Here is a 26,289-nt window from a genome sequence, read left to right on the forward strand (position 1 = left end):
GTTCAGATACAATAATATTTTGAGTTTCTATTTATTTAACCAATTTTCTTCATTGTATAAACTCAGATTTTTTACTTCAATAAACTCAAAATTTTAAAGCAACCAGGTTACTTACTTTTTTAAGTTAAACCAACAAAAAACACTGTTTACAGGGTAGGAGCTCATACGCAGTGTTACAACACACCACAACTGGGATTTAAACCATGGCTCGGGTCATCTGCTGTTAGATAAGCATTAAAGAACGATCTCAACTGTTAAACATATAAAAGATTAAAGTAATATCAGATACTTTAAATAAACAAAAATCAGAGGTGAAAAATAAACTTAAGTAAGAAATGTATTTTTGCTATGGTTAAATAAATGTTCAGTTATAACTTACAAAGATGTTTTAATTTTGGCACAATTTTAATTTTAATAATCTAAATAACGTTGATATGGAAATTATTAAATACACAAAGTTTCGTCATCCTGCATGTGTGGAAACTGTTAAACATATGTGTTACAACTAACTTACATTAGGTTGCGCTCCACACTTTCTTACTTAATGCTGTAATGCATGCTGGGAGCCATGAGTTTTTTACTATGGTGGCTTAGTACGTTTGGAGCTAAACTCTGCAGGACATCAGCTCTCTAGGACCGAACTTGCCTACCCCTGCCTACCCCTGACACTGGTCATCATTGTATATAGTCATGCTGCCAGTTTGAGACTTTTTGACTGTTTTTGATTAGGGCAGTATATAGAAAAATTAGACAGTACAGGCTAATTATACATTACTCCAGGCCCCTTGACCTAGCCATGCTTGACCTGCTGGACTGATAAAATTGTAACACAAATTATTCAACAATGAATAATAAAAACCCATTAAACCCATTTTGATCGTTTAGACTGAGTAGCATTAACAACAATCTGATTGCATATGTTTTTGTTCCTGCTATAAACAGAGATGCGCAAAACAATTGTTTTGTTGCTGCATGTCTGAACAAAAACAGATTTTTTCTTTGCTTCAGCAACTTTTCGCTTGTCACAAGGAATTGAACAGGCATTTTTCTTGAAGGGATTTTAAATGTAAGAGGTAAAATACAACTGATGAGAATTGCTTTAACAAATTCTAATTGAACATTCACAATTTTATAAATTCAAAGTTCAAGATCTTAATGTTTTCTTTAAATGTCTCAGTCAAACAGTAAAATCATATTATACTCACTCAGGGTCAGGGTCATCACTTAGATTAGGTGGTATCCCTATGGATGCATCACTCTTCATAGACACACAGCTGGGCTCTGGAGAAACTGCTTTGTGTGTGTGAACACCTTCCTCCTCCTCCCTTTTCTCACAGAGACTCATTTTACAGGCAGTGGTCCTGAAACATTTGTACCACAATTAACAGAGATTTTACAGACAAAGAAACATGGAATATGGGATGTCTTCAGTATAAGAATCTCTTCAGTATGCTTTATCAGTTTCAGTATTACACTTTGAATTCTTTGCTAAATACACTGATCTAAAAAATGTACTGAGTGAAAGACAACAAACGAACATGCCTTCGTCAGTACAACTCACTGTTCAAAAACTGCTAATCAAGGAAACCTGAGTGTATGTCTATTTATGACTACAAAAGACAGCAGCATAAAAAACTTAAACATCCACACAGACTGACATTACAGTAGATTGTGAACATTTACACATGCAATATACACATGATATTTACACATGCAATTGAATATTAAAAAATGCATGATATTGAATCCAGAATTGTGTTTGTTCAAACCTACCTCTGTCTCAAGGAAGAACATCAAATGTAATTTGATTAATCCATTCAGTCTCTAGATAACAGCATTAAAACTGATCTGTTCTTTAACTGGTTGATATTATTCAGATTTTCTCTCATATTGTTGTTCACAATCTCTCTGTAATAAAATGGGAGTCTGCTGAAATGGTTTCACTTTCAACCGTGTCACATGACCAGTGAGAGAATTGAATGAGATGACAACAACATGTCTTGAAATACAGTTCTGTTCAAAATTATTCAACCCCCAATGCTGTAAATGGTTTTAGGGAATTTAGTGTACATTTTTAAATTGTATTCAGAATGAAATCCTACAAGGACTTCTTAAAGAACCATATGCAACTAAAATGACATCAATTAGTTTTGTAATACAGTAGTAAATGTTTCTTTTGTGAATTCTTCATTGACACAATTATTCAACCCCTTAAAGGGTCATGAAACCTCCTCTTTCAGCTCAAATCCGCCTCGTAATCTTTTTGAAAAATGCTACTTAAATGGGCGTGGATGCCGGTGAGAAGAGGGGAGGGAGTAGGTGTGGCAGAGCGAGGCAGGGGGAGAAAGAGGGGGGCGAGCAATTGTCATCTGTCAGTGCAGTGCAACATGCCCCATGCCAAATCTCAACAAAAATATGGGGTTAAACGTAATGAAATGCAGGATTTTTAAAGCTGGCAAAATTAAAGTCCAATAAAATACACTGATAACCGTCTGTTTGACCTTTAAAAGTAACCAAATGCCTTGTTAGATATATTAGATTTATCGGAATTGTTTAAAATATAGAAATGCACATACGCAATTATTATTGCCATTATAAATATATAATTATGTTTGTATACACAGTATAAATGCATATTTAAAAAAAAAAAAAAATCGCGGAAAAAAACTACCGTTCCGTAGCCTACATATAGCCGAGATCCCAGATTGAACACCCATAATAAAGATGGACAGCGACAGTGAAGTCTACAGTGATAGCAGTACAGAGGGCTCTGCTGAGGTGAAGTGCTTTTCTCCTCGTGAAACCCCAGGGGAAGATACTTCAGATAGCGGTGCAGATCCTCAGTCCTATCAATTTGAACCATTAGCTCATGCCGTGATTGTGGAGGAAATGCTTGTTACACACAGACACAGCTTTGAGGTAGGCTATCGCTAGTTGATGGCCAACCAACCGCCCGCAGCCAGAGACTAGCCCTGGCAGCAATAGGAAATTAATTTTGTTTTTGAAGAAGTCTTTGATTAATTTCTGTTGTAAAACTGATGGTAGATGGTTTCTGCTGTGAAGCGAGAAAAACCAAGTTCAGGCACTCACATAGGTAAAACCGTTATAGAGCTGATCAAGCAGACGGAGGGTCTGATGACTTCTTTTAAACCATTAAAGTGCCTTAATGTACTAAAACAGTGATATTACAAGATCAAATTCAGTTTACACCTTTTTGATGATGCATAGGCTACTATATAAAGGCGAGTAGATGAAACCCGGAATATGAACGCAACGTTTTCTTTGTTAATGGGTTTCGATGGGGAAAACCCCTATCGAGAAACCTTGTGTTGCACTAATATTCTGTGTTTATTTGCTTTCCTGTACAAAGTGTGCAACATCAATAAGGTGTATATTGAATTTGGTATTTTAATATCACGGTCTTACTGCACACTAACTACAAACCTGGTAAAATGACTGGTGGGCAATGGAGAGCCCTTAATTATTTTTATTAAATTCCAAGGTAAATACAAATAGGCTACACAATTGCAAAGATGGAGGAGAGCCTTATGGCCTTCCAGAGCCCTGGAGGAGAAAGGGCAGGACCTCTGTAAGCTGGATCTGATTTTGGCCCCATGCTTCTTGGACTTTGACTGTACCTCAAACTTCCCCATGCAGATCAAAGACAATCACAGCCATCACTAAGACACCTTTCAGGAACTCCATCATAGCAAACTTTGACACAAATGCCACAACACTAGTGCTTGGCGGTGCCATTTTTTGTTATGTAAATCTTTATGTACTGCTTACAGCATCTGTTTGGATAATGAAATTCAACATAAGACTATATTAAGGAAGCTGGGTCTTTTAATCAGTAGCCACCCACGTGTACATGTAGCCCCAAGTCACTTATAGCACTTTGGCTTAGGCGCAAATCTCCAGTCAGACAATTTCTAACCAAAATGCACTGCTTACGTCAGCCAACAATCAGTCTATGTGTTGCTGCATGAGTCAAACAAGCATTGAGGAGAATTAATTTAGGGAGCACAAATGCAACCATGTCTGCAGTGCTTCATGGGACAAGTTACCTGTAGAGCTCTCTTGCAATGATTTGCTTGCCAGATTCTTGAGCATCATGGGCAGTGTTTTTCATAAGGAAGTCTGCTGTTAAACACTAAAAATATAGCTTCAAATATAGATACCAGTTAACCATGGAGCAGTATTTAAATGGGTCAGAGTTTAAAATTCCCTATGAAGAAAGTGAAGTTCTCAACTTCTGGAAGCCTATGGTGTTATGCATTACGGGACTTGCAAAGGTACAGAAGGACTGTCAGAATGAGGCACTGTCAAAAGCAGTTAAACCAGACATGAAGGAAAGTGACATGTCAGATACAAGCAAGAATTTAGGTCAGTTTTATTGAGGAACTTTCTTTTGCCCTTGAACCACCACAGGACCAAGTGTGGCCTTGCCTTCCCACTGAAGACCTAGAGAGAAGAAACAAGTTAGAGCAATAAAAACATCATAAGCAACCTTAGAAATAGCAAGATATACTAACCTCCATAGGGAGCAGCAGCAATTCCACCGTCAGGACCACATGTTGAGTCACAGCAACCACAAACTTGGTCATTTCCATCAGCAGCAAACCACCTGCAACAAGACAAAGACACCACCTTCAACATGAGCAAAGTCAGCGTTACAATAAGAAAGTGCAACGTACCCATTGGTGAAAGAACAGGATTTGTGCTGAGCGTCACTGGGTGCAGAAGCAATAGTTGCCTTCACAACACACGTTATGTAGATCTGCAAGGGATGACAGACAAGTCAGAAAACCAAAGCAGATGGGAAGAGACGTTGAATTAACTCATGATATGCATAGTACATACAGAAGGACTGGAGCTCTCCTGGAAAACGAATGCCTCCAGCTGGATCTGGACCTTGTCAGCCTGGGACCGAGGCATGAAGCGGGAGCTGGAAGCTGTAGCCTTGGCATCCACAAAGCACCTGATGAGGTCAGCACAACGAGAAACCCATGAATCAATTCAGAGTCACATTAGTGACAGTTTTAAAAAGAGCAACTAAAACAGTCCTATAGCACCAAGGCCCTAACCTTACCCATGATTCTCAATGAAGGAATATCTCGGTAGGGAGTTTACGTCAGGCACTTGAGTGGCCACACAGTGGTCCACAAACACACGCAGAGGCACATGATTGAACTGCTTCACAGATGCCTCAATGTTAATAACACCACCCAGGAAATAAAGGTGTGAAGGCCTCTGATTGGACCAATCATCTACAGAAAAGAAAAGGGAACATTTGAGGCACAAATCACAAGGATAAAGATTTTTTTTTAATTAAAAACCTGTACCAACCCATCATGAGCTTCAGGGAGAACACCAAGGCTTCTTCACCAATCTCCGTTGAGGCATAAGGGACCCATGTTGGCCTCAAGGCATTACTGCTTACATTTTGAAGCCTGTGGTTCATTAAGGGACCCATTAAATGGTCTCCCAGTTGCACAAGAGGCAGTGAAAGGCACAGAGGTCACTTACCTTTGATAGTGGCACTGAACAACAACAACTGCACCCTCAGTCCGGGTAATCGCAGTACTTGCAAGAGCCTCAGGGGTGTAGGTAAGAGAAAAGGTGTAGACAAGCTCATCCTCATTCATCTGGAAGAGATTGAAGTAGTTAAAACAAAAGGGTCCCTCACAAAGATGATTGAGTGAACCATTAACCTTTAAGAAAGGTTTGCACCAGATGCCCTGGCATTACAAAGACAATGAAAAAAAGCCATGTGAACTGACACTCTTTGAGGACTGGAGATCCTCAACTAGAACAGACTGATTAAGATTTAGGAGTTCTTACCATCTGCACGCTGTTGCAGTCCTGTAACTCATAGTCAAAGATGAGCACCTTAGACTGAGAGTCCTGACCAACAACAGGACATCCACCTAAAGACAGACCAGTTGGCTGGATCAAATGACCATTGCTAAACAAGTCCTGCTGGACCTCTACAAGGACCCGATTCTCTCCACATTGAACCGCTACGCTGCTGGGAGTCACGGGTTGCCTCAATTGGAAGTTCACCGCCAACTCACTCTGCACCTCGGGAACGACAGGATACTTCCAATCCAAAGGCTTCACTGGACCCTGCAACAGCTGCTTCTCCTGAAGGCCAAAAGGGTCCTGTGCAAGGCCTCTGGAGGCAGAACCCAAAGGACTCTGAGCAACTTTCAAAGGCTTCCAGAGCCCCGGAGAAGAAAGGGCAGGACCTCTGGAAGCTGGATCTGATTTTGGCCCCATGCTTCTTGGACTTTGACTGTATCTCAAACTTCCCCATGCATGAGGCAGATCAAATGCAACAATCACAGCCACCACTAAGACACCTTTTAGAAACTCCATCCTAGCAAACTTTAACACAAATGCCACAACACACACCAGTGCTTGGCTTTGCCATTTTGTACATCTTTGAAAGAAGGTGTCTCCTCCCCTTTTAGTTTAATTGATTACCTTTGATTCTGCTCTGGACCTGTAGAGTTTATGCATTTTTGGGATCCACAGCTCTGCACAAGTGAAACTCTGCACTTTGGTATGGCTGCGTTTACACTGGCACAAAAAAAAAAAAATCTGATTTTTCCCCCGTCACATCTAACCCAGATCAAATTTTGTTGCATGCATTTAAACACAAAAATCTCATTTTTGCATCCATTCTGAGCCAATCCCGAATGTGGTTTTAAATCAGATACATATCTGATATCCAGACATCTGACCAACGTCTAAATATGAATATCCGTTTTGAATATCCATTGGAATTCCAAGCCACCACAAGGCCAGAGTAACACATTTGGTGACAAAGATATCTTTTAATGTTGATTATGAAGCCGATGTTCTCGGTCCAGCAATGAGATACTCAAATGATACTCGAAGTTTACTCAAAGATGCCTGATAAATTTAAATACATTTAAAGTATGCACCCCCTGTATAGATATAAAATTGTTATATTACAAATTACTATCTATAACCTAAATGTCTATGTCCTGGGATAACAGGACATTTGGTCACCCTACTGTTATTATCCAGTCTATCTGTTCTGTCAGATTGAGCTGCAAACATCCATGACAGATTTTAACTTATCCAAGCTTGAAACTAATCATGGTCACCCGACGTGAATTATAAAATCATTTTAGTACTCCATTCAAATCATGAGGGTCAACCATGTTGCATTGTAAAGCGATCACCAACAGAATCATTTTGGATGGAGATTAATACAAACACAGATATCAGTTACCAGTCATGAGTAAAGTGAATGTAAACAGTTGGGACAAAAAAAAGAAACAAAGTATATGGTCAAAAGATCAGTGTAAATGCAACCATTTGTCTCTCTTCAACTAAAAACATATGCATTGGGTTAATTTACACAATGCCATTTTGTGTGCTTGAAAACACAATCGTCTGTGTAAACAACAAAAACGTGACATTTTAAAAACAGATCTCATGCACATTTCGTGTTTGGTGGGTGTTTCTTGACAAAGTATCAGCGCCGACTACAAATGCAACGTAAGCAAAGATGCACATCCGAGTGATCAAGACAAAGGGAAGTTAGCGAGTGAAGGGCATAATACAAACTAACTGGAACGCAGCAATAGACTGTAAAAAAAATATGGACGTAGTGTCTGTGACATCACCCATAGGATTCTGTAGAGCAGTTTTGAAGTGTAAAGTAGAGACGAGCTGACTGTTGACATCTTGCCAGCGCGACACATGGGCAAAGCGGCGGGACGTGGGCTGAGCTGACCTTCTGATTTTGGCCCCATGCTAGGGATGGCTGACGCGAACCTGACGTTTTGAAGCTGTGTCGAGATCCCGAAGTGCAGATGTGTCGAAAAACTGCTCCGAGCTGTGATTCTTAAAAGGGGCGGGAACAAACCACACAGTCACACATCTGAATGAACCTCATTCCACACAGTTTAAAAGTGAAGTTAATCCATCTTCACATCGTGGGTTTTTGTGAGAAGAGAGAGATTTTGTGATATAAGTGAGATTTATAGTGCACTTTGGTTAGTTATATTAAGGCTAGACTCGATTTGGAAACACCACATAAAGTGATATGTGTATATTGTGTTGGGCCAGAATGCATGATCCATTAATTTAATTTTCAGTAATTTTCTCTCATTTGTATGTACTTGCTAAAAAATATTTGTGCATGCCAGCAACAAGTGTCCCGCCTTGTGAGAGATTTTTTTTTCTTTGATTCAGCCTTTGATTTTTTTTTTCAAAGGCTGAAGAAATTAAAAGTTGACTAAGTCCTTCACCAGCAGAGCAATTCATATTTTTGATTACAGATGTTATGTAACAAGTTACACATTGTGGCTTTGTTTCTTTTAATAATCTTAATTTTTCATGACAAAGAAACAAAAACAAAAGACTAAAGTTATTTACAATGATGAGGCTACAGGTTACAAAACCAAGTAGTTGTCAGACAGATGATAAAAACGTGTTTTTTTGTTTTGTTTTTTACATACAGTAGTAGATCACTGTCAAGGTTATTTCAGATAAATACACGCAAGTGTCCACTAGATGGCATCATGGGGAACCTTGGTCTGCCCATCGGGCGTGTGACCATGCGTGTGACGACCTGTGAAAACTATGGATTGGCATGGAATGCTCACTTCCGTGTGGAATTTGCCCTGGATCTAAAACGTTATGTTTTGCAGCGCCCTCGTGTCCACGGCCCACCCCGATTCTATGAAGGGATAAAACGCGCTCAGGTGTGACTGTAACGGATCCAGCTTGGAGTGTTAATATTTTCTATTAAAAGTAGGCCTAACTTTAGTGCTGGTGCTTTTCATGTTGATGTCATCTAAATACAACACAGGTAAAGAGAGAACATTGTGACAGTCGACATTACCTTCTGTGGTAGCGCACAACAGACGACACTTATCGTCAAGAATATATTGTTTTAACCCAGAATATTCCCATTACAAATGTTCAATATCTCACAGCTTATGTTTACTTTGTTTTAATGGCAGGGAATCCGTTTAAGATATTAAACACATTGACTTGAACCGTTGAACTATCAAAAGTGAAACTGTTTCAGCGGGCTTTTTTTGAATGGAAGAACGGGAACCACTTCAGGTAAGAACATCTGTTTGTGAATAAGATTATTTATCAGTTTAATGCTGTTATCTCGAGCAGGGGTTTTCAAACTTTATGATGCCAAGGACCCCCAAATATGATGAACCTATGAGGGACCCCATTCCTAAAATCCATCTATATATTTTTTATGTATGAAAAAAAAAAACATTTTAACTGTTAGATAAATAGTAGGCCTAAGTGTGACATTAAAAATACAACATGTTGTTTCCAAACTTAAATTGGCTCTGCTTAATGTTGGATGTATAAACGAACATCTTCAATTAAAAAATATTTGAATACGCAATTTTCACAATAAATGTATGTAAGCTTATGTACTGCATTAAGAACACAACCTTACATTCCTAGTGAGTGAGATAAAGAGGAGTATAGAAAAATTCAATCAAAAGATATAAAGCAGACATACAAATCTGCAAAGTATGTATGGCAAGAAAGGAGAGAAACGTTTAAAAATGAAATGGTTAAAATGTTCGGTAGACTCCATTTTTGCTTTGTCTTTTTATCCTCTGAAGTTTTCTGGGGACCCCTTAGAACCGTCTGGAGGACCCCTGGGGGTCCCTGGACACCAGTTTGAAAACCACTGATCTAGGACTTATAAACTAAATGACGTTTGTGTTTGATGTTCTTCACTGTTGAGACAAGATGTAGGTTTAAACAAACACATTTCTGGATTAATTCTCATGCATTATTTAATATATAATAGCATGTGAAAATATTTGTCATAATCTAGTGTATTATCAATCTGTTTTGATGTTTTGTTCTCTGTAGTTAGTGTTTGGCATCTGGCTTTTGTGGTCACAGAAACTAAGCTGGTGTAAATGTGTTTATTGATTTCTTAGTTAGGAAGAATCTCATATAAATACATTTATATACTGTTGATTCATACACTCAGGTGTTATTTTATTAATACTGTTTTAGTATTGTTTTGTGTGATGTTGATACTTTATTTACAGGAAATTACACTTTCCCGGCAGCTTCAATACACAAAAAAATGCACAGCACCTCTCTTAAAGGGTTAGTTCACCCAAAAATGAAATTGATGTCATTAATGACTAGGGGTGTGCATTGGCACTTCCTTCACGATTCGATTCGATTACGATTCACCAGGTAACGATTCGATTCGATTCGATTCGATTCTACGATGCATTGTGATGCATCAAAATTCTACTGCACACAAAGCAAATTTTTCATCAGTCATGAGGCAATACAAGCAGATATTAAACAACTGATTGTATTGGCTGCTATGTGTCTCTGCTATGTGTGCAGCTGTATTTTTGACATAAAAGTTATTAAATACAATAAAATGTAATTAAATAAAATGCAATTAGCCCTTAAATGCATGACTGTTTCACCAAACATTCTTACATATTCAGGTCGTTATTGACCCAGATCTATATTTAACATGGATAGACCTCTACCTGTCGTGATAATATATAAAACTCCTGATTTTAGAGTAGCAGCTACAGAAGAATAAAATAAAACCTATTTCGTTACCTTTTGGAGCTTGGAAGGATTCAGTTTGAGCAGATGTTTAATACCATCATCATATGACCTCGTCAGAGCTCGTTTACCAGTATATTCAGCATCTGCCTCATATTCGCGATCTCCAGCATATTCTCAAAACTCATTTTCAATGTCTTCAAAATCAATATTTTGATCACTGACAGCTTCTTGACCACATCCATCATCAAGAGACAGTGACACTAACATATGATTGTGTTTAGTACTTGCTTTCTGCGGTAAATCACTGAGCCATTTCAAGTTTTGCAGATTATTGTTTCGTTTTCTGTCAGAGGTAACTATGAGTGAAACGTCACTTCATCATTGCGTATCAGACATTGCCACCTTGTGGAATAAAGGTGAATTGCGGCGTTTTTCGTCATTATAGATTCATTGATTATTGTGCAAAAAAAATATACGTACAATCCTATACACCTCGGGTCGTTAGCGCGTTTTTAATAACCCGTCTATTGCAGTCCTCTCCCTCTGCCTCAGCTCTTGTTGTTGTTGTTATTCTCTCGGAACCGGAAGTATTTGAAGCTTCCGCCAGAAAATAAACAGTGACATAATCGATTATGGCACTTTGCCGCATCGATGCTGAATCGTTCATGCCCCGCATCGCGATGCATCGCCGAATCGATTATTGTTGACACCCCTATTAATGACTCACCCTAATGTCGTTCCACACCCGTAAGACCTCCGTTCATCTTCACACACAGTTTAAGATATTTTATATTTAGTCCGACAGCGTATGCAAGTGTATGCACACTATACTGTCCATGTCCAGAAAGGGAATAAAAACATCATCAAGTACACCATATGTAACATCAGTTGGTTAATTTGAATCTCTTGAAGCATCGAAAATACATTTTGGTCCAAAAATAGCAAAAACTACGACTTTATTCAGCATTGTCTTCTCTTCCGCATTTGTTTTCAAACCTCAAATAAAGATTTAAACAGTCATGAATCAGCAGATTGATTCATGATTCGGATCCCCAATGTTTTTTCTCCCCAACACACCACAGCCAAGAACAGAGCCCTAGCCACCAGGGGATGGCAGATGTTGAAAGACCTCGGTCTCCTTAAAAAATAAAGTGTGGGGCATTGTATTTTGTTGTGCATTTCTGTTCTGTGCTTTTCAGTCATATGGCCTGTAAAATGATTCCCTATGAATAGAGAAAGGAGGAGGATGTTCACACAGATAAAGCAGCATCTCCAGAACCTATGAATACTATGGGGAAACGACCCAATCTCAGGGATGGAGCAGTGACCTCTGACCCTAAGTGAGTATAATGTGATTTATAAACTTTCAAGACATTGGTGAATATAATTTCGGTGCGATGAAAAAAAATTGGCAAAAACATGCCACGCCGTTTTTTATATAGGGCCTATTTACACTTGTTCACTTCATGCATTTTTACTGATCAGATATCTCATTTATCAAAAGGATTACATTTAAACTTGGTCACTTAGGGTGCGTTCACACTTGTAGTTCGGTTCGTTTGGTTCGTTTGGTCCGGACCAAAAAACAAAAACAAATATAATAGTCCTGGTCCGCTTAGCGTTCACACGGCCATTTTTAACAGCGAACCTAAAGTTACCGAACCAAAGGCAAAGGGAGACGGTCACAACCTGATTGGTCGGCTTATATGACGTAGGAGCTCGTTTACCGAACATGCAAAACAATGCTGTGTGCGGATTACACGCGCGGGCATTTTATGCGTGTACATATGGCATTATTTTTTACCAGAGAGCTCATGAAATGTTCACAACATTCAAAACAACGCTGTGTGCTGGATTAAAACGCGATCATTTTATGCGTGTAACACATATGGCATTATTTTTTACCAGAGAACTCATGAAGAGCTCATGAAATGTTCAAAACAACGCTGTTTGCTGGATTAAACGCGATCATTTTATGCGTGTACATGTGGCATTATTTTTACCCTCTGAGAACTCATGAAGAGCTCATAAAATGTTCAAAACATTCAAAACAGCAGCAGGATTTCCTCCGTTGTGCAGAAAAGAGTCGGGCGTCTCTTATGTAAAAGAGACGGCCGTTCTGTCGTCTGTACCTGCTAATAATGGGCAACACAGGAACTTTGATGAGAAGAGCCAGGTATGCTATTTGTGTGTTTTTTCTAGCATTTTTGAAACATGCTCGTCAGACCAAATATTGATGAGGCTCTTCCTCGTTGCTCTACGTTTGCCCTCTAACGTTAAAGTTACTCATTTTGGATAACGTACACCGATCTTTCCGCGTCGTCAAATCAGCTGCATTATGCGTGGCATCTTGTGACATTACGTCCGGTTTTTGGTCCGTTTACATGTCTTTGGTCCGTGTTGCGTTCATATATCAATCGAACCGCACCAGAGTTCGTTTGGAAGCGGACCGAGACCCCTCTTTTTAGCGGTCTCGGTCCGCTTGTTTGGTGCGCACCAGGGTTCGGATGGCAGCGTTCACATATGTTCAAATGAACCGCACTAAACGAGCAACCGCACCAGGGTTCGTTTTAATCGAACCAAACATGACAAGTGTGAACACACCCTTAAACATATCTCTGCAAAACACATATAAAGCTGATCTTCAATTGCCGTTGATTGATCTTCAATCAACAAATATAATCGGGCTGCACAATATATCGCTTTAGCATTTATATGGCGATGTCTGCATTCCGCGATAGGGATCATATTTAGGTCAAGTATAGTCATAGTTGATCCGTGATCCATACGGGCAGCTGCACCCCGGTTCAGAATTCATGTGATTTGCGGATTACTTGCAAAGTTCAACCATCATACAGTGAAAGTTTATCATTTGCATGTGTTTTTAAGTCGAGCGCACAATTTTCTGTGTGCATGCACAGGGTGATGCAGACTGCACGTAAACACTGAATTCATTGTGAGTACAGAAAAGAGCATGCAGGCATTTTGACCTCATTTTCTTTTAAGCTTAAATGGCGTATCCTCGTAAACACAGTCAGTTGTAAACAATTGCCAAAGGAAATGGATGCTTTTATATTAGGTTTGTGCGTTTGGCTTAAATGGATAAGCAGCTTTATGAACCCGCAACTGTTTGTGTCACCATGGTGATCAAACAACAAAAGACAAAGATAAAATTATGTTTGTAGCTTTAAAAAAAGATAAATAAATAAATGAATTAAATAAGTATATTAGTACATTTATACAGTGAAGACTGTTATTTTACATTTGATTATTCAATTTCTGTACTAAATGAACTTGTTCAGTTCACTTAAACTGACCCACACCATCACACCTGACCCTAACTTTACCCTTAAACTGACCCACACCACCACACCTGACCCTAACTCTACCCTTAAACTGACCCACACCACCACACCTGTCCCTAACTTTACCCTTAAACTGACCCACACCACCACACCTGTCCCTAACTTTACCCTTAAACTGACCCACACCACCACACCTGTCTCTAACTTTACCCTTAAACTGACCCACACCACCACACCTGACCCTAACTTTACCCTTAAACTGACCCACACCACCACACCTGTCTCTAACTTTACCCTTAAACTGACCCACACCACCACACCTGTCCCTAACTTTACCCTTAAACTGACCCACACCACCACACCTGACCCTAACTTTATCCTTAAACTGACCCACACCACCACACCTGACCCTAACTTTACCCTTAAACTGACCCACACCACCACACCTGACCCTAACTCTACCCTTAAACTGACCCACACCACCACACCTGTCTCTAACTTTACCCTTAAACTGACCCACACCACCACACCTGTCTCTAACTTTACCCTTAAACTGACCCACACCACCACACCTGTCTCTAACTTTACCCTTAAACTGACCCACACCACCACACCTGTCCCTAACTTTACCCTTAAACTGACCCACACCACCACACCTGCCCCTAACTTTACCCTTAAACTGACCCACACCACCACACCTGACCCTAACTTTACCCTTAAACTGACCCACACCACCACACCTGACCCTAACTTTACCCTTAAACTGACCCACACCACCACACCTGTCTCTAACTTTACCCTTAAACTGACCCACACCACCACACCTGTCTCTAACTCTACCCTTAAACTGACCCACACCACCACACCTGTCCCTAACTTTACCCTTAAACTGACCCACACCACCACACCTGCCCCTAACTTTACCCTTAAACTGACCCACACCACCACACCTGTCCCTAACTCTACCCTTAAACTGACCCACACCACCACACCTGTCTCTAACTTTACCCTTAAACTGACCCACACCACCACACCTGTCTCTAACTTTACCCTTAAACTGACCCACACCACCACACCTGACCCTAACTTTACCCTTAAACTGACCCACACCACCACACCTGTCTCTAACTTTACCCTTAAACTGACCCACACCACCACACCTGTCTCTAACTCTACCCTTAAACTGACCCACACCACCACACCTGTCCCTAACTTTACCCTTAAACTGACCCACACCACCACACCTGTCCCTAACTTTACCCTTAAACTGACCCACACCACCACACCTGTCTCTAACTTTACCCTTAAACTGACCCACACCACCACACCTGACCCTAACTTTACCCTTAAACTGACCCACACCACCACACCTGTCTCTAACTTTACCCTTAAACTGACCCACACCACCACACCTGTCTCTAACTCTACCCTTAAACTGACCCACACCACCACACCTGTCCCTAACTTTACCCTTAAACTGACCCACACCACCACACCTGCCCCTAACTTTACCCTTAAACTGACCCACACCACCACACCTGTCCCTAACTCTACCCTTAAACTGACCCACACCACCACACCTGTCTCTAACTTTACCCTTAAACTGACCCACACCACCACACCTGTCTCTAACTTTACCCTTAAACTGACCCACACCACCACACCTGACCCTAACTTTACCCTTAAACTGACCCACACCACCACACCTGTCTCTAACTTTACCCTTAAACTGACCCACACCACCACACCTGTCTCTAACTCTACCCTTAAACTGACCCACACCACCACACCTGTCCCTAACTTTACCCTTAAACTGACCCACACCACCACACCTGTCCCTAACTTTACCCTTAAACTGACCCACACCACCACACCTGACCCTAACTCTACCCTTAAACTGACCCACTCCACCACACCTGTCCCTAACTTTACCCTTAAACTGACCCACACCACCACACCTGACCCTAACTTTACCCTTAAACTGACCCACTCCACCACACCTGTCTCTAACTTTACCCTTAAACTGACCCACACCACCACACCTGTCCCTAACTTTACCCTTAAACTGACCCACACCACCACACCTGACCCTAACTCTACCCTTAAACTGACCCACACCACCACACCTGTCTCTAACTTTACCCTTAAACTGACCCACACCATCACACCTGTCCCTAACTTTACCCTTAAACTGACCCACTCCACCACACCTGTCTCTAACTTTACCCTTAAACTGACCCACACCACCACACCTGTCCCTAACTTTACCCTTAAACTGACCCACACCACCACACCTGACCCTAACTCTACCCTTAAACTGACCCACACCACCACACCTGTCCCCAACTTTACCCTTAAACTTACCCACACCACCACACCTGTCCCTAACTTGACCCGTATGCCACCTTAATATCAGCAAAAGTGTTTTGCAATACAATAGGAACACAATAAGTAAGTACATAGTAGTTAAATGTGAGGTAAGTGCTATCTGGTAACCGTTGTTGATAATTCAAATCACCAAAACAAACACGCCCCTACCCCCAAAAGGGTCTCGTCCTATTTTGATAGATATACGTAACCCAGGCAACGACTATGGCAAAATCTGTGTGTAACTAATCCAGGTCGAATATTCAATGAAAGTCTCCACTTCATCCCAAAAACACAAACCATTCTCATGAACAACTCTATAGTACACGAGCACGAGTCCAACTAATGACATATTACAATAATGACAAGATTAGAGTTATAGTGATCACAAAACAGTGATTGACAGATCTGAACATTATAAAGAGTGTTCTTTGATCGCTCTCTGTAGTTTTATCATGTTCATTTAGTCACTGAAATACGGAGCCCCGCAAATGACATGCAGCAAAAAACTAGTAGGCTAAATCGTGTGCACAATTTACTATTTTGTTCCCTCGATTTATAAATAGTGTGCACGTTTAACTAATTTGTTCCCTCGATTTGCTAAATCATGTGCACAGTTTATAAATTGAGGAGAAAAAATTGTACAACGTGTGCACGATTTATAAATCGAGGGAACAAAATAGTAAATTGTGTGCACTATTTACCTTTTTTTTCTTACTGTTTGTGGCGGTGCTGTCAAATCCATATTGTATATCCTGTGCTGACATTGTGAATGATAAACTGAATCCATTCTCTACTAATTTTCTGGGCGGGCAAAGCAGAGGAAGGAGTGGAAACCTTTCCTGGTATGACGTCATAACAGGCGAATTCAAGATCAGCTCGTCTGAGCTCTCATTTTCTCAAAGGCAGAGGAAGACAGTCAGAACTTGGTTTACACCGATCATCATTTCTAGCCACTTGGGGACAATATTCAGGCTAGGGAAACTCATATTAATGTTGAAAAACCTCATAAAATGAAAATATCCTCATGCCATGGGACCTTTAAGGCCACCCAATATAAAGCCAAATAGCCAAATATTGCAACGTGATATAACATGTCATACAGCCTTTAATACGCCCTCACACGTATTTATTAGCATTGTTGGGTAAAGTAAAATTCACATATGTGATTTTAACAACCAGAAGCATTTACACTTGTCCAGTTTCATCTGGAACGCAGCCCAGACCACCTCCTGAAGTGTTCTTAGTGTAAAGGAATAGTTCAAAAATGAAAATTCAGTCATCATTTATTCACTCTCAAGTTTTTCCAAACCTGTATGAGTTTCTTTCATCTGCTGAACACAAAATAAGACGTTTTGAAGAATGTTTGTAACAAAACAACAACGACTATCATAGTATTTTCCCCTACTATAGTAGCCAATGGTTCTATCTGCTTGGTTACAAACATTCTTTAAAATATCTTCTTAATATTAGTAATTAAAAATGTGAAAATATGTGATATTATGATAACTGTTTCATTAATAATTTTTTTCAAAAGTAACTTCCTTTCAGGTCTCTACATAGCGACCATTTCTGGCGCATTTGCTCCTAAAAAATATTACCGAGTGTGACTGTGAAAAAATATTTAGATGCACCGATGTGAGTGACCCGATCGATTCTCATGAATAGATGCAATCGAAATAAAAACTACAACTGCCCAAGTGCACCAACACAATAAGATACTGTTAGGCTACGCTTCCTACTGCAATCAACTGCTTTTCATGCCTTCAGTCAGCAGAGTAAGTGCTTACTCTTTTGCAATGTACTACATTTCAAACAAAGATTGTTTACAAGGTGAAACGGATGTGACCACGTACCTATGCAAACTTACCAAACACTTCACGCTGATGATTTGCAGCCAAATCTAGATGAACTGGAAATACCACATTTGGAATTTAATAAACAAGCTCAGAAATTAACGGCTGCTTGGAGCAAAAATGACACCAAAAACTAATTTGTTATAATACATTTAAAAATCCCTTGAGTTCTTTATTATTATTATATTATTATTATTATTATTATTTATTATTATTATTTTTTTTGTAGAAATAAAAGACAAAAGGGACAATACATATTAATGAACATTTTTCACAAATGTAAATATGCCAGATTATAGCCAAAGGCTAATTTCCATCTGCAGACCCCCAAACAGGTAGATGTTACACATAAATTCACATAACTACATACAGACACACTATGCACAGGCTATATACAGAGAAGAAAGGACAATAACAGTGATCACAACATACAAGCTGATAAAACACTATATTCATGCTATCCACAACTTTCCTGCGAGTCTTAGTGGGCGTCGCCATGACACTCGATACTTCCGGTTGACGGTATCTCAGTTCCGGTTTAGCACACATAACAGTTATGCAGCGTTCACACCAGACGCGAGTGACGCGATTAAATAAGGCTATTCGCGCGAACATGGACGCGTGAACATTTTGACTCCATTCGCTTCATTCACTACACAACAGACGTGAATTTGCGTCATGGGAGGGGCTTCTGCCAGGCAGCGGCAGTCGTCAGAAGGACGAGCCGAGTTAAGGCTACTCTCGCCGGGGTTGATGAGCGCTGAGCGCCTGGGTCTCACACCTCCGAAACCTACTTGCTTCCATAAACCATGCAACATAAACGGACTCGTTTGACATGTTGCTTAGCACCATACGCACCCATTCAATGCCGAGCTTCAAATAAACTCAAGAATTGTGATGTAGAAGTAATATTTATATTTTAATATTTGTAATTGTTGAAATCATGTCAGACATTGTCAGTAGACTTTTTTTTTTAATCAACATGGAAATAGATGCACGAACTTCAATTAATTTAAGTGCATTGTAATAAAAATTAACATTTCATTGCTGTAAATGTAATTATTGAGTTTATATATTAGTTTAACCTATTTAAAATACTGCAGTACAACTGTATAATTTTTTGCAAGGGGTATGTTTATTGGTTTCAATATTTTACAGATTTAATGTGTATCAAGACCGCTCTCAGCCTAACGTTACCTTCCAAATATAGACCTGCACTCCAGCGGGACCCAGCACAAGCGAGTGCGACGCGGGATAATATTTGATGGGTGAATGCGGATGCGGGCGACAAGATATTCCCTGCGTCTCAATCGGCTCCCTAGTTCACTAGTCAGGGCACTGATCAGGATATAAGTCAATGGGCTGACTCCCTGATCAGTGCCCTGACAACTGAACTAGGGAGCCGATTGAGAAGCACATTGTGTGCGAGTCGCGGGAAAATAAAATTATTTATTATATATGCGTGACAAAGTGGAAATATCTAACAAAATAAATAACTATAAACAAATAAACCTTTATTTATAATAAAATAAAATTGATTTACAGGCGCATTGACGGAAGGTAACTCTTGCGTGGATCATAGGAACAGCCAAGCTGGCCTACCACACAGTGGCAAAATGTGTGCACCGCATAACTCGGGTGAATCGCTTAGTGCTACAGATATTAGTAAGATAGTCAGATCCATGCGACCATCTGGGACATGTGATCATTTTGCCTGAAGCGTTGTTGTAAATCTACTCCTGAATCCTGATAATACAACCAAGCGTTTAGCTGATAACAGTACAGACTAATGTAAACCGGAAGTTCGTTACCGGCGTGTTCTACGTTGCCATAGCGATCATGGGAAAGGTCAGAGTTCGGGAAAGTTGTGGATACTAACTCCTATTACACAACCCATATCACACTGATAGTTCCATCCCCTTTATTTTTATAAAACACTAACTCTGTTTTACATTTGGTATATATACTAATGATTACTAAACATCCTCACATATTTGTGTGTCCCTCAACCATACTTTTAAACGTAAGTTTCTTGATTGATTGAGTTCTTGATTTTAATCTTTTTAGATATAAACCACTTACATACGTGGGTACTCTGGGTTCAGGCCAAAGTCCAAGCTTGAAGCCCTCCCCCTGCACAGCACACCAAATACGCATTTAAATTTACTCTCTATAAATTTTATGCAAGTGTGAACTTGTGAAGCGCCAGAGCACCAAAATTTATGGATTGCTATCAGCAGGATTGCAAATGTGATACTGATCTTGTACAAAAGTCCAATAGACAAGCTGATATTAAGGGTGCATTCACACTTGTAGTTCGGTTCGTTTGGTCCGGACCAAAAAACAAACATAATAGTCCTGGTCCGCTTAGCGTTCACACGGGCATTTTTAACAGCGAACTTAAAATTACCGAACCAAAGGCACAGGGAGACGCTCACAACCTGATTGGTCGGCTTATATGACGTAGGAGCTCGTTTACCGAACATTCAAAACAATGCTGTGTGCGGATTACACGCACGGGCATTTTATGCGTGTACATGTGGCATTATTTTTACCCGCTGAGAACTCATGAAGAGCTCATGAAATGTTCAAAACATTCAAAAGAGCAGCAGGATTTCCTCCGTTGTGCAGAACAGAGACGGCCGTTCTGTCGTCTGTACCTGCTAATAATGGGCAACACAGGAACTTTGATGAGAAGAGCCAGGTATGCTTTTTGTGTTTTTTCTAGCATTTTCGAAACATGCTCGTCTGACCAAATATTGATTAGGCACTTCCTCGTTGCTCCACGTTTGCCCTCTAACGTTAAAGTTACTCATTTTGGATACACCGATCTTTCCGCGTCGTCAAATCAGCTGCATTATGCGTGGCATCTTGTGACATTATACGTCCGGTTTTTGGTTCGTTTACATGTCTTTGGTCCGTGTTGTGTTCATATATCAATCGAACCGCACCAGAGTTCGCTTGGAAGCGGACCGAGACTCATCTTTTTAGCGGTCTCGGTCCGCTTGTTTGGTGCGCACCAGGGTTCGGATGGCAGCGTTCACATATGTTCAAATTAACCGCACTAAACGAGCAACCGCACCAGGGTTCGTTTTAATCGAACCAAACATGACAAGTGTGAACGTAAGTAACAACTTTTTAGCCACCATACAGTCTGTTTCATGAAAATCAAAGCCACACTGGTGAGGAGCTGCTTACCAAACATTCAAAACAATGCTGTGTGCTGGATTAAACGCCATCATTTTATGCGTGTACATATGGCATTATTTTTACCAGCTGAGAACTTATGAAGAGCTTATAAAATGTTCAAAACATTCAAAACAACGCTGTGTGCTGGATTAAACGTGATCATTTTATGCAAATAAGCTACATATGGCATTATTATTTTTACCAGCTGAGAACTCATGAAGAGCTCATAAAATGTTCAAAACAGCACCAGGATTTCCTCCGTTGTATATATCTCTTATGCAAAAGAGATGGCGCAGTTCTGTCGTCTGTACCGACTAATGGGCAACACGGGTCCTTTCATGAGAAGAACCAGGTTTGCTTTTTGTGCGTTTCTTCTAACATTTTCGAAACATGCTCGTCGGACCAAATATTGATGAGGCTCTTCCTGAGCCGGTTCGATGAGATGTATCAATCGAACCGCACCAGAGTTCGTTTGGAAGCGGACCGAGACTCGTCTTTTTAGCGGTCTCGGTCCACTTGTTTGGTGCGCTCCAGGGTTCGGATGGCAGCGTTCACATATGTTCAAATGAACCGCACTAAACGAGCAATCGCACCAGGGTTCGTTTTAATTTAACCAAACATGACAAGTGTGAACGCACCCTTAATCCCACTTCAGATAGAGCTTCTGTGGCACTTCTGCAGTGCAAAGACGGATCTTTTTTAATGCTTATCTCATTTGATTGGAAACAGTCTGATTGTGTCTAATTGTTCTAAATGAGTTTGTTTCAATTAACATTTTAAAAACAACTTTTCGATTTTAATTGTTAGGGTTATTTAATAAGATTAGAAAACACTGTTGTTTTAATAGTAAAAATGCCCATGGATATTAAATTGACAAATATCGTCCTGTAATGAGAATTACAATTGGGATGTGTGTTATTTTTTAGAGTGTGCTCCTAAATTTTTGACTGTGCTGCTAAAAAAATTTTTAGGAGCACGAGGGCTCCTCAAGAAAAATGTTGTGTAGAGCACTGCCTTTTGTAAGATCATGTTAAATTTTCATCTCAGATATTCCAAACAATGCAAGGCAGACAACATTGACCAAATACAATCAACTTAACATGCTTTCGTTATAACTGCATTATACTTTTTAGTGGGATTTATCATGGATTCACTGCATTTACAGCCAGCAAAGCAACATTGCAAAAGTCAAATAGTATTTTTATTTTTCAAATATTAATTATAGTTTAAAAATATTACTATTTGTGCACATCCCTAATGCATTTCGGAGGGCATTTACACATGGTCTTTTCATTATCTTTTGGTCAGAGAAAATGCATGAAGTGATCAGGTGGAAACAGGCCCAATGTGCTCTTCTGTATGAACTATTTCAGTAAAACTTTATAAAAATGCCCTTTCAACATCCATTGACAAGCCGAATGCAACCTTAGCAAAGAAAAAGCTCTTGTTGCGACAAGATTTTATGCCTGTGATGCCAGATTTGATGTGTTTTTCATCTTCCATGGTGTTATGGTAGCCTGACGTGACCATACTCAATTCTAGTCAGAATATGAGTCTAAAACTGCTCCATTGGGCTGTGATTATCGGGCGTGTTTCAACCCAACCAGGAAAGACCTCAATTGGATAGACCTACAACTAGGCCTGTCGCGATCAATTAATCGCACAATAAAAAAAAAACAAGCTCGATAATTTTTCCGGCCGCGATAATTCCCATTTGCCTGCTTGTTTGTTTATCTCATCTCTTTTGCTGACTGTGCGCGCGCCTCGTGCGTTTGGGGAGGTTTTACCAATGGTTTAAACTCGACGCTCAGCTGGGTGATGAGAGACGTCATGCTCGGCCAGATTCGCATGAACTCATGCTTCTTTGGTTGCGGAGCCACACGCAAAGTGTGACAAAATTTGACGTGCGAACAGCCAAGCCAAATGGGGTCTGGCGCACTCCGTATTGACGTCATTTTTGCCGCGCGCACCTTCGCGCTCGTGCGGACAGCTGCACTGAAGTTGGCAGTTTGATAAATGCAAGGTAATTCTTCAGTTACATCTTTGTGCTAAAAAGGCATATAATTTCTGTAGAGAGAGCAAATACACATTATCCTTTTTTTGCCATCAATGTCTTTTCTCTTGCTGTATCAATCTCATCTAGCTTTCCTCAGAGATGGTCAAGTTCAGTTTGTGCATGATTTTATATATATATATATATATATATATATATATATATATATATATATATATATATATATATATATATATATATATATATATAATTTTTTTAATATTACTTTTATACTGGATCCTAAAGTGTGGATAATTAAGCTATATATCATATGCTGAAGTATTTAAAGGGGGGTGAAACACTCAGTTTCAGTCAATCTCATGTCAATCTTGAGTACCTATAGAGTAGTATTGCATCCTTCATATCTCCGAAAAGTCTTTCGTTTTATTATATTTGTAAAAGAAATATGGGCTGTACCGAGTCTTTCCGGAAAAAACCGAGCGCCTGGAGGCGTATCGTGTGGGCGGAGCTAAAGAATGACATATGCGCAAAGCGGTGACGTCCTCAAGCATGGAGAAACCCATCTCAGCTAATAGATATGATCCAGAATCTAATTCGGAGGCTGAAATAGAAATAGCAACAGCAGGACGTCTGTCTCTGTGGTAAGTACTGTATTTAGAGGCCTGTCAACATGACATGATTCGGTTTATGGACTATTGAATGCGACCAAACCTTAGTAGCAAGCAAAACGGTTTTGCACGTCAGAGTAGTGTAACGTTATAAGTTACATAGAACAGCAATGAAGTCCGTTAGTGCATTTGAATGACAAAGCACGCGATCGTGTCGTTTACTGATGTTTACATACGCGACGATAAGCACAGCACAGACATTTGAAGCAGTTTTACTTACCGGCTGCTTCCAGGACCGAACCTTTATCGCTGGGACGGCTCCGTCAAAAACACACTTCTTGGAGTGTGGAGATCCACTTTGCGATGCGACTGAAGCATTTCTGCGTTCAAATCGGTTCAAATACAGCGCTGCCTTCCCGGAATGCTGTGCTGAAGCGTTGAAGTCGCCTTAATGTCAAAGTGGAGGAATGAAGTGGAGCGCGGCGCGGACTATAACCGACATTAGTGTTCACGGACGACTGGATCTGCAGCTGAGAGACTGTTTACAGCGTGCATTTCCTCTCTCGCGCTAGTTACGCGCGCGCGCACCCTACCGGGAGAAGAGCCCGTACGGCCCATACAAGGACCTTCGGATCTTTTAACGTCAAGTAGACCCATACTCGAAAAAAACTCTCCGAAACTTGTGAGAAACCGGAAGGAGTATTTTTGACACAGAAATACTCCATCAAACGTCCAACATTAGTTTTTGAAACTTTGTCTATGTTTAGGATGGGAATCCAAGTCTTTAACAGTGTAAAAAGCTCAGTATGCATGAAACAGCATTTCACCCACCCTTTAAGTATTTTTTTTTTGGAGTTAACGATTAAAAGAAAAAAACAACGACAACAACCGTACTGAACTGAAAACCATGACCCTAAAACTGTGATACGAACCGAACTGTGGGTTTTGTGAACCCTGCCGCCCCTAATATGCACCTAAAACACAATTATCCATTGCAGTTTTCATCTGTTTTATTTATTGGAAATGGTATTATTGTGGATATTAAAAATGTTTTTTGTTATCAGTGTTAAATAGTCTTTAGAAATAAGTTAATTGATCTTTGAAAAGGTGTACCTGCATTATTATGCCATTATCATTATTTTAGATGAAAATGGTCTAAGAACGACAATATTATCGTTTATCGCAATAATTTCTTGGCCGATTTATTGTCCAACAAAATTTGTTATCGTGACAGGCCTACCTACAACCAATCAGAGCAACGAAGCGACGTCAACAGAGCTCAACTGCACTGTGTTGCCAGTTCGCGTTGTCCGCTGTTTGAAGCGACTATTATGTGATATATAGCCTACCCATGAGTGCGAATTTTAGCAGGCAACCTTGCCAAAATAACACATTTTACTTCCCAAAAACACCATTTATTTTCTGGGGAACCCCCCGAGAAGCTATTGTTTAGGGCAAGTAGTTGGCGGGTTCTGTTGTAAAAACTTGGCAACCCTGTCTGCACGCGCTGAAATAAACGATCTTTGCCGGTGTTGTAAAAAAAATGAACGAACTTAAGGATACACAGAGTACTTACCAACATGATCATAATTTTTGAGAGAAATTGTGAAGGTGAATGCATATACAAACAAGCTCTCCGTTTAGGATTTGAACAAATATAATCCAAGCCCCTTTGATGACGTGATGATTACGTTACTGTTAATCATCTGTCCGTCATCGTCTAAAGCATGCTCTGATAATTTCATTGGTCAGAACAGTTTCTGTTCGGAGATAATTACTCCTCTATGGAGCGAGGCCAGACCAAACTGCCCGACCTAAAGAATTTGTGGGCGGGGCTAAGTTCGGCTGGCATTCAGGCTAGTGTTATGGATTACTGTGCTCTGTGCTGGATCAGTTTTTTGGCTCCTATTGGATGGTGGATTTCTGCACTCCACACTCTGTCCAGTATTGTAATTATCTTTGTGTCTCAACAGCATTACCTGTAAAACGAGTCTCCATCAGAGGAGAGAGGAGGAGGATGGTGTTCACACACATAAAGCAGCACCTCCAGAACCCAGCTGTGTGTCTATGAAGAGCAATGCATCAATGGACCCTCCGCCTAAATTAAGTGATGGAGCAGTTACCTCTGACCCTGAGTGAGTAAAATGTGATTTCACTGTCAGAGACGTTTCACAGAGACATGAAAATCTTAAATTTTGAATATTTTTTTTTAAAATATACAGTTAGTCAAGACAACTTTATTTATATAGCGCTTATACAATGACGATTGTTTCAAAGCAGCTTCACTGTGTTAAACAGGAAAATATTGCAACATTTTATTGATTTTGATTCGGCTGTACAGTTGTTCTGGAGAAAACGGTGATGTTATCAGCTCA

General features: G+C 40.1%; 2 protein-coding genes and 1 pseudogene across 3 annotated transcripts in view; 1 reads left to right on the top strand and 2 right to left on the bottom strand.

The window, feature by feature from the left end:
- LOC137090928 (NLR family CARD domain-containing protein 3-like) overlaps positions 1–1,909 on the bottom strand; it is a 39,770-nt pseudogene extending 37,861 nt beyond the window's left edge.
- A 2,467-nt stretch (positions 1,910–4,376) lies between these two features.
- LOC137090935 (zona pellucida sperm-binding protein 3-like) lies at positions 4,377–6,416 on the bottom strand. The gene is made up of 8 exons (XM_067454938.1): positions 5,845–6,416; positions 5,530–5,648; positions 5,350–5,453; positions 5,093–5,270; positions 4,864–4,981; positions 4,698–4,780; positions 4,536–4,627; positions 4,377–4,464 (listed from the first exon to the last, which is right to left on the bottom strand). Exons 1-8 carry the CDS (start codon positions 6,379–6,381, stop codon positions 4,394–4,396), a joined length of 1,302 nt encoding a protein of 433 aa, XP_067311039.1. The 5' UTR covers positions 6,382–6,416; the 3' UTR covers positions 4,377–4,393.
- A 2,199-nt stretch (positions 6,417–8,615) lies between these two features.
- LOC137090927 (NLR family CARD domain-containing protein 3-like) overlaps positions 8,616–26,289 on the top strand; it is a 33,966-nt gene continuing 16,292 nt past the window's right edge. The window contains exons 1-4 of one of the 2 annotated variants that reach the window (XM_067454928.1): positions 8,616–8,854; positions 9,009–9,114; positions 11,809–11,915; positions 25,888–26,049. In XM_067454928.1, coding sequence (XP_067311029.1) covers positions 9,091–9,114; positions 11,809–11,915; positions 25,888–26,049 — 293 coding nt within the window. In that variant the 5' untranslated portion in view covers positions 8,616–8,854; positions 9,009–9,090. Of the gene's footprint in view, positions 8,855–9,008; positions 9,115–11,774; positions 11,916–25,887; positions 26,050–26,289 lie in introns of those variants that run through there. The other variant, XM_067454929.1, reaches the window with a different exon arrangement.

Source organism: Pseudorasbora parva, chromosome 10 (genome assembly GCF_024679245.1).
Source record: "Pseudorasbora parva isolate DD20220531a chromosome 10, ASM2467924v1, whole genome shotgun sequence".
Classification (NCBI taxonomy): domain Eukaryota; kingdom Metazoa; phylum Chordata; class Actinopteri; order Cypriniformes; family Gobionidae; genus Pseudorasbora; species Pseudorasbora parva.

Bases quoted from the DNA above. Each gene is read 5' to 3' on its own strand.
- LOC137090935 (XM_067454938.1), bottom strand. From the start codon at position 6,381: ATGGAGTTTCTAAAAGGTGTCTTAGTGGTGGCTGTGATTGTTGCATTT. The intron at 5,271-5,349 runs GTTGGTACAGGT...TCTTTTCTGTAG, and splicing joins CTCCCTGAAGCTCATGATGG to ATGATTGGTCCAATCAGAGG. The intron at 4,465-4,535 runs GTTAGTATATCT...TCTTCTCTCTAG, and splicing joins TGCTGCTGCTCCCTATGGAG to GTCTTCAGTGGGAAGGCAAG.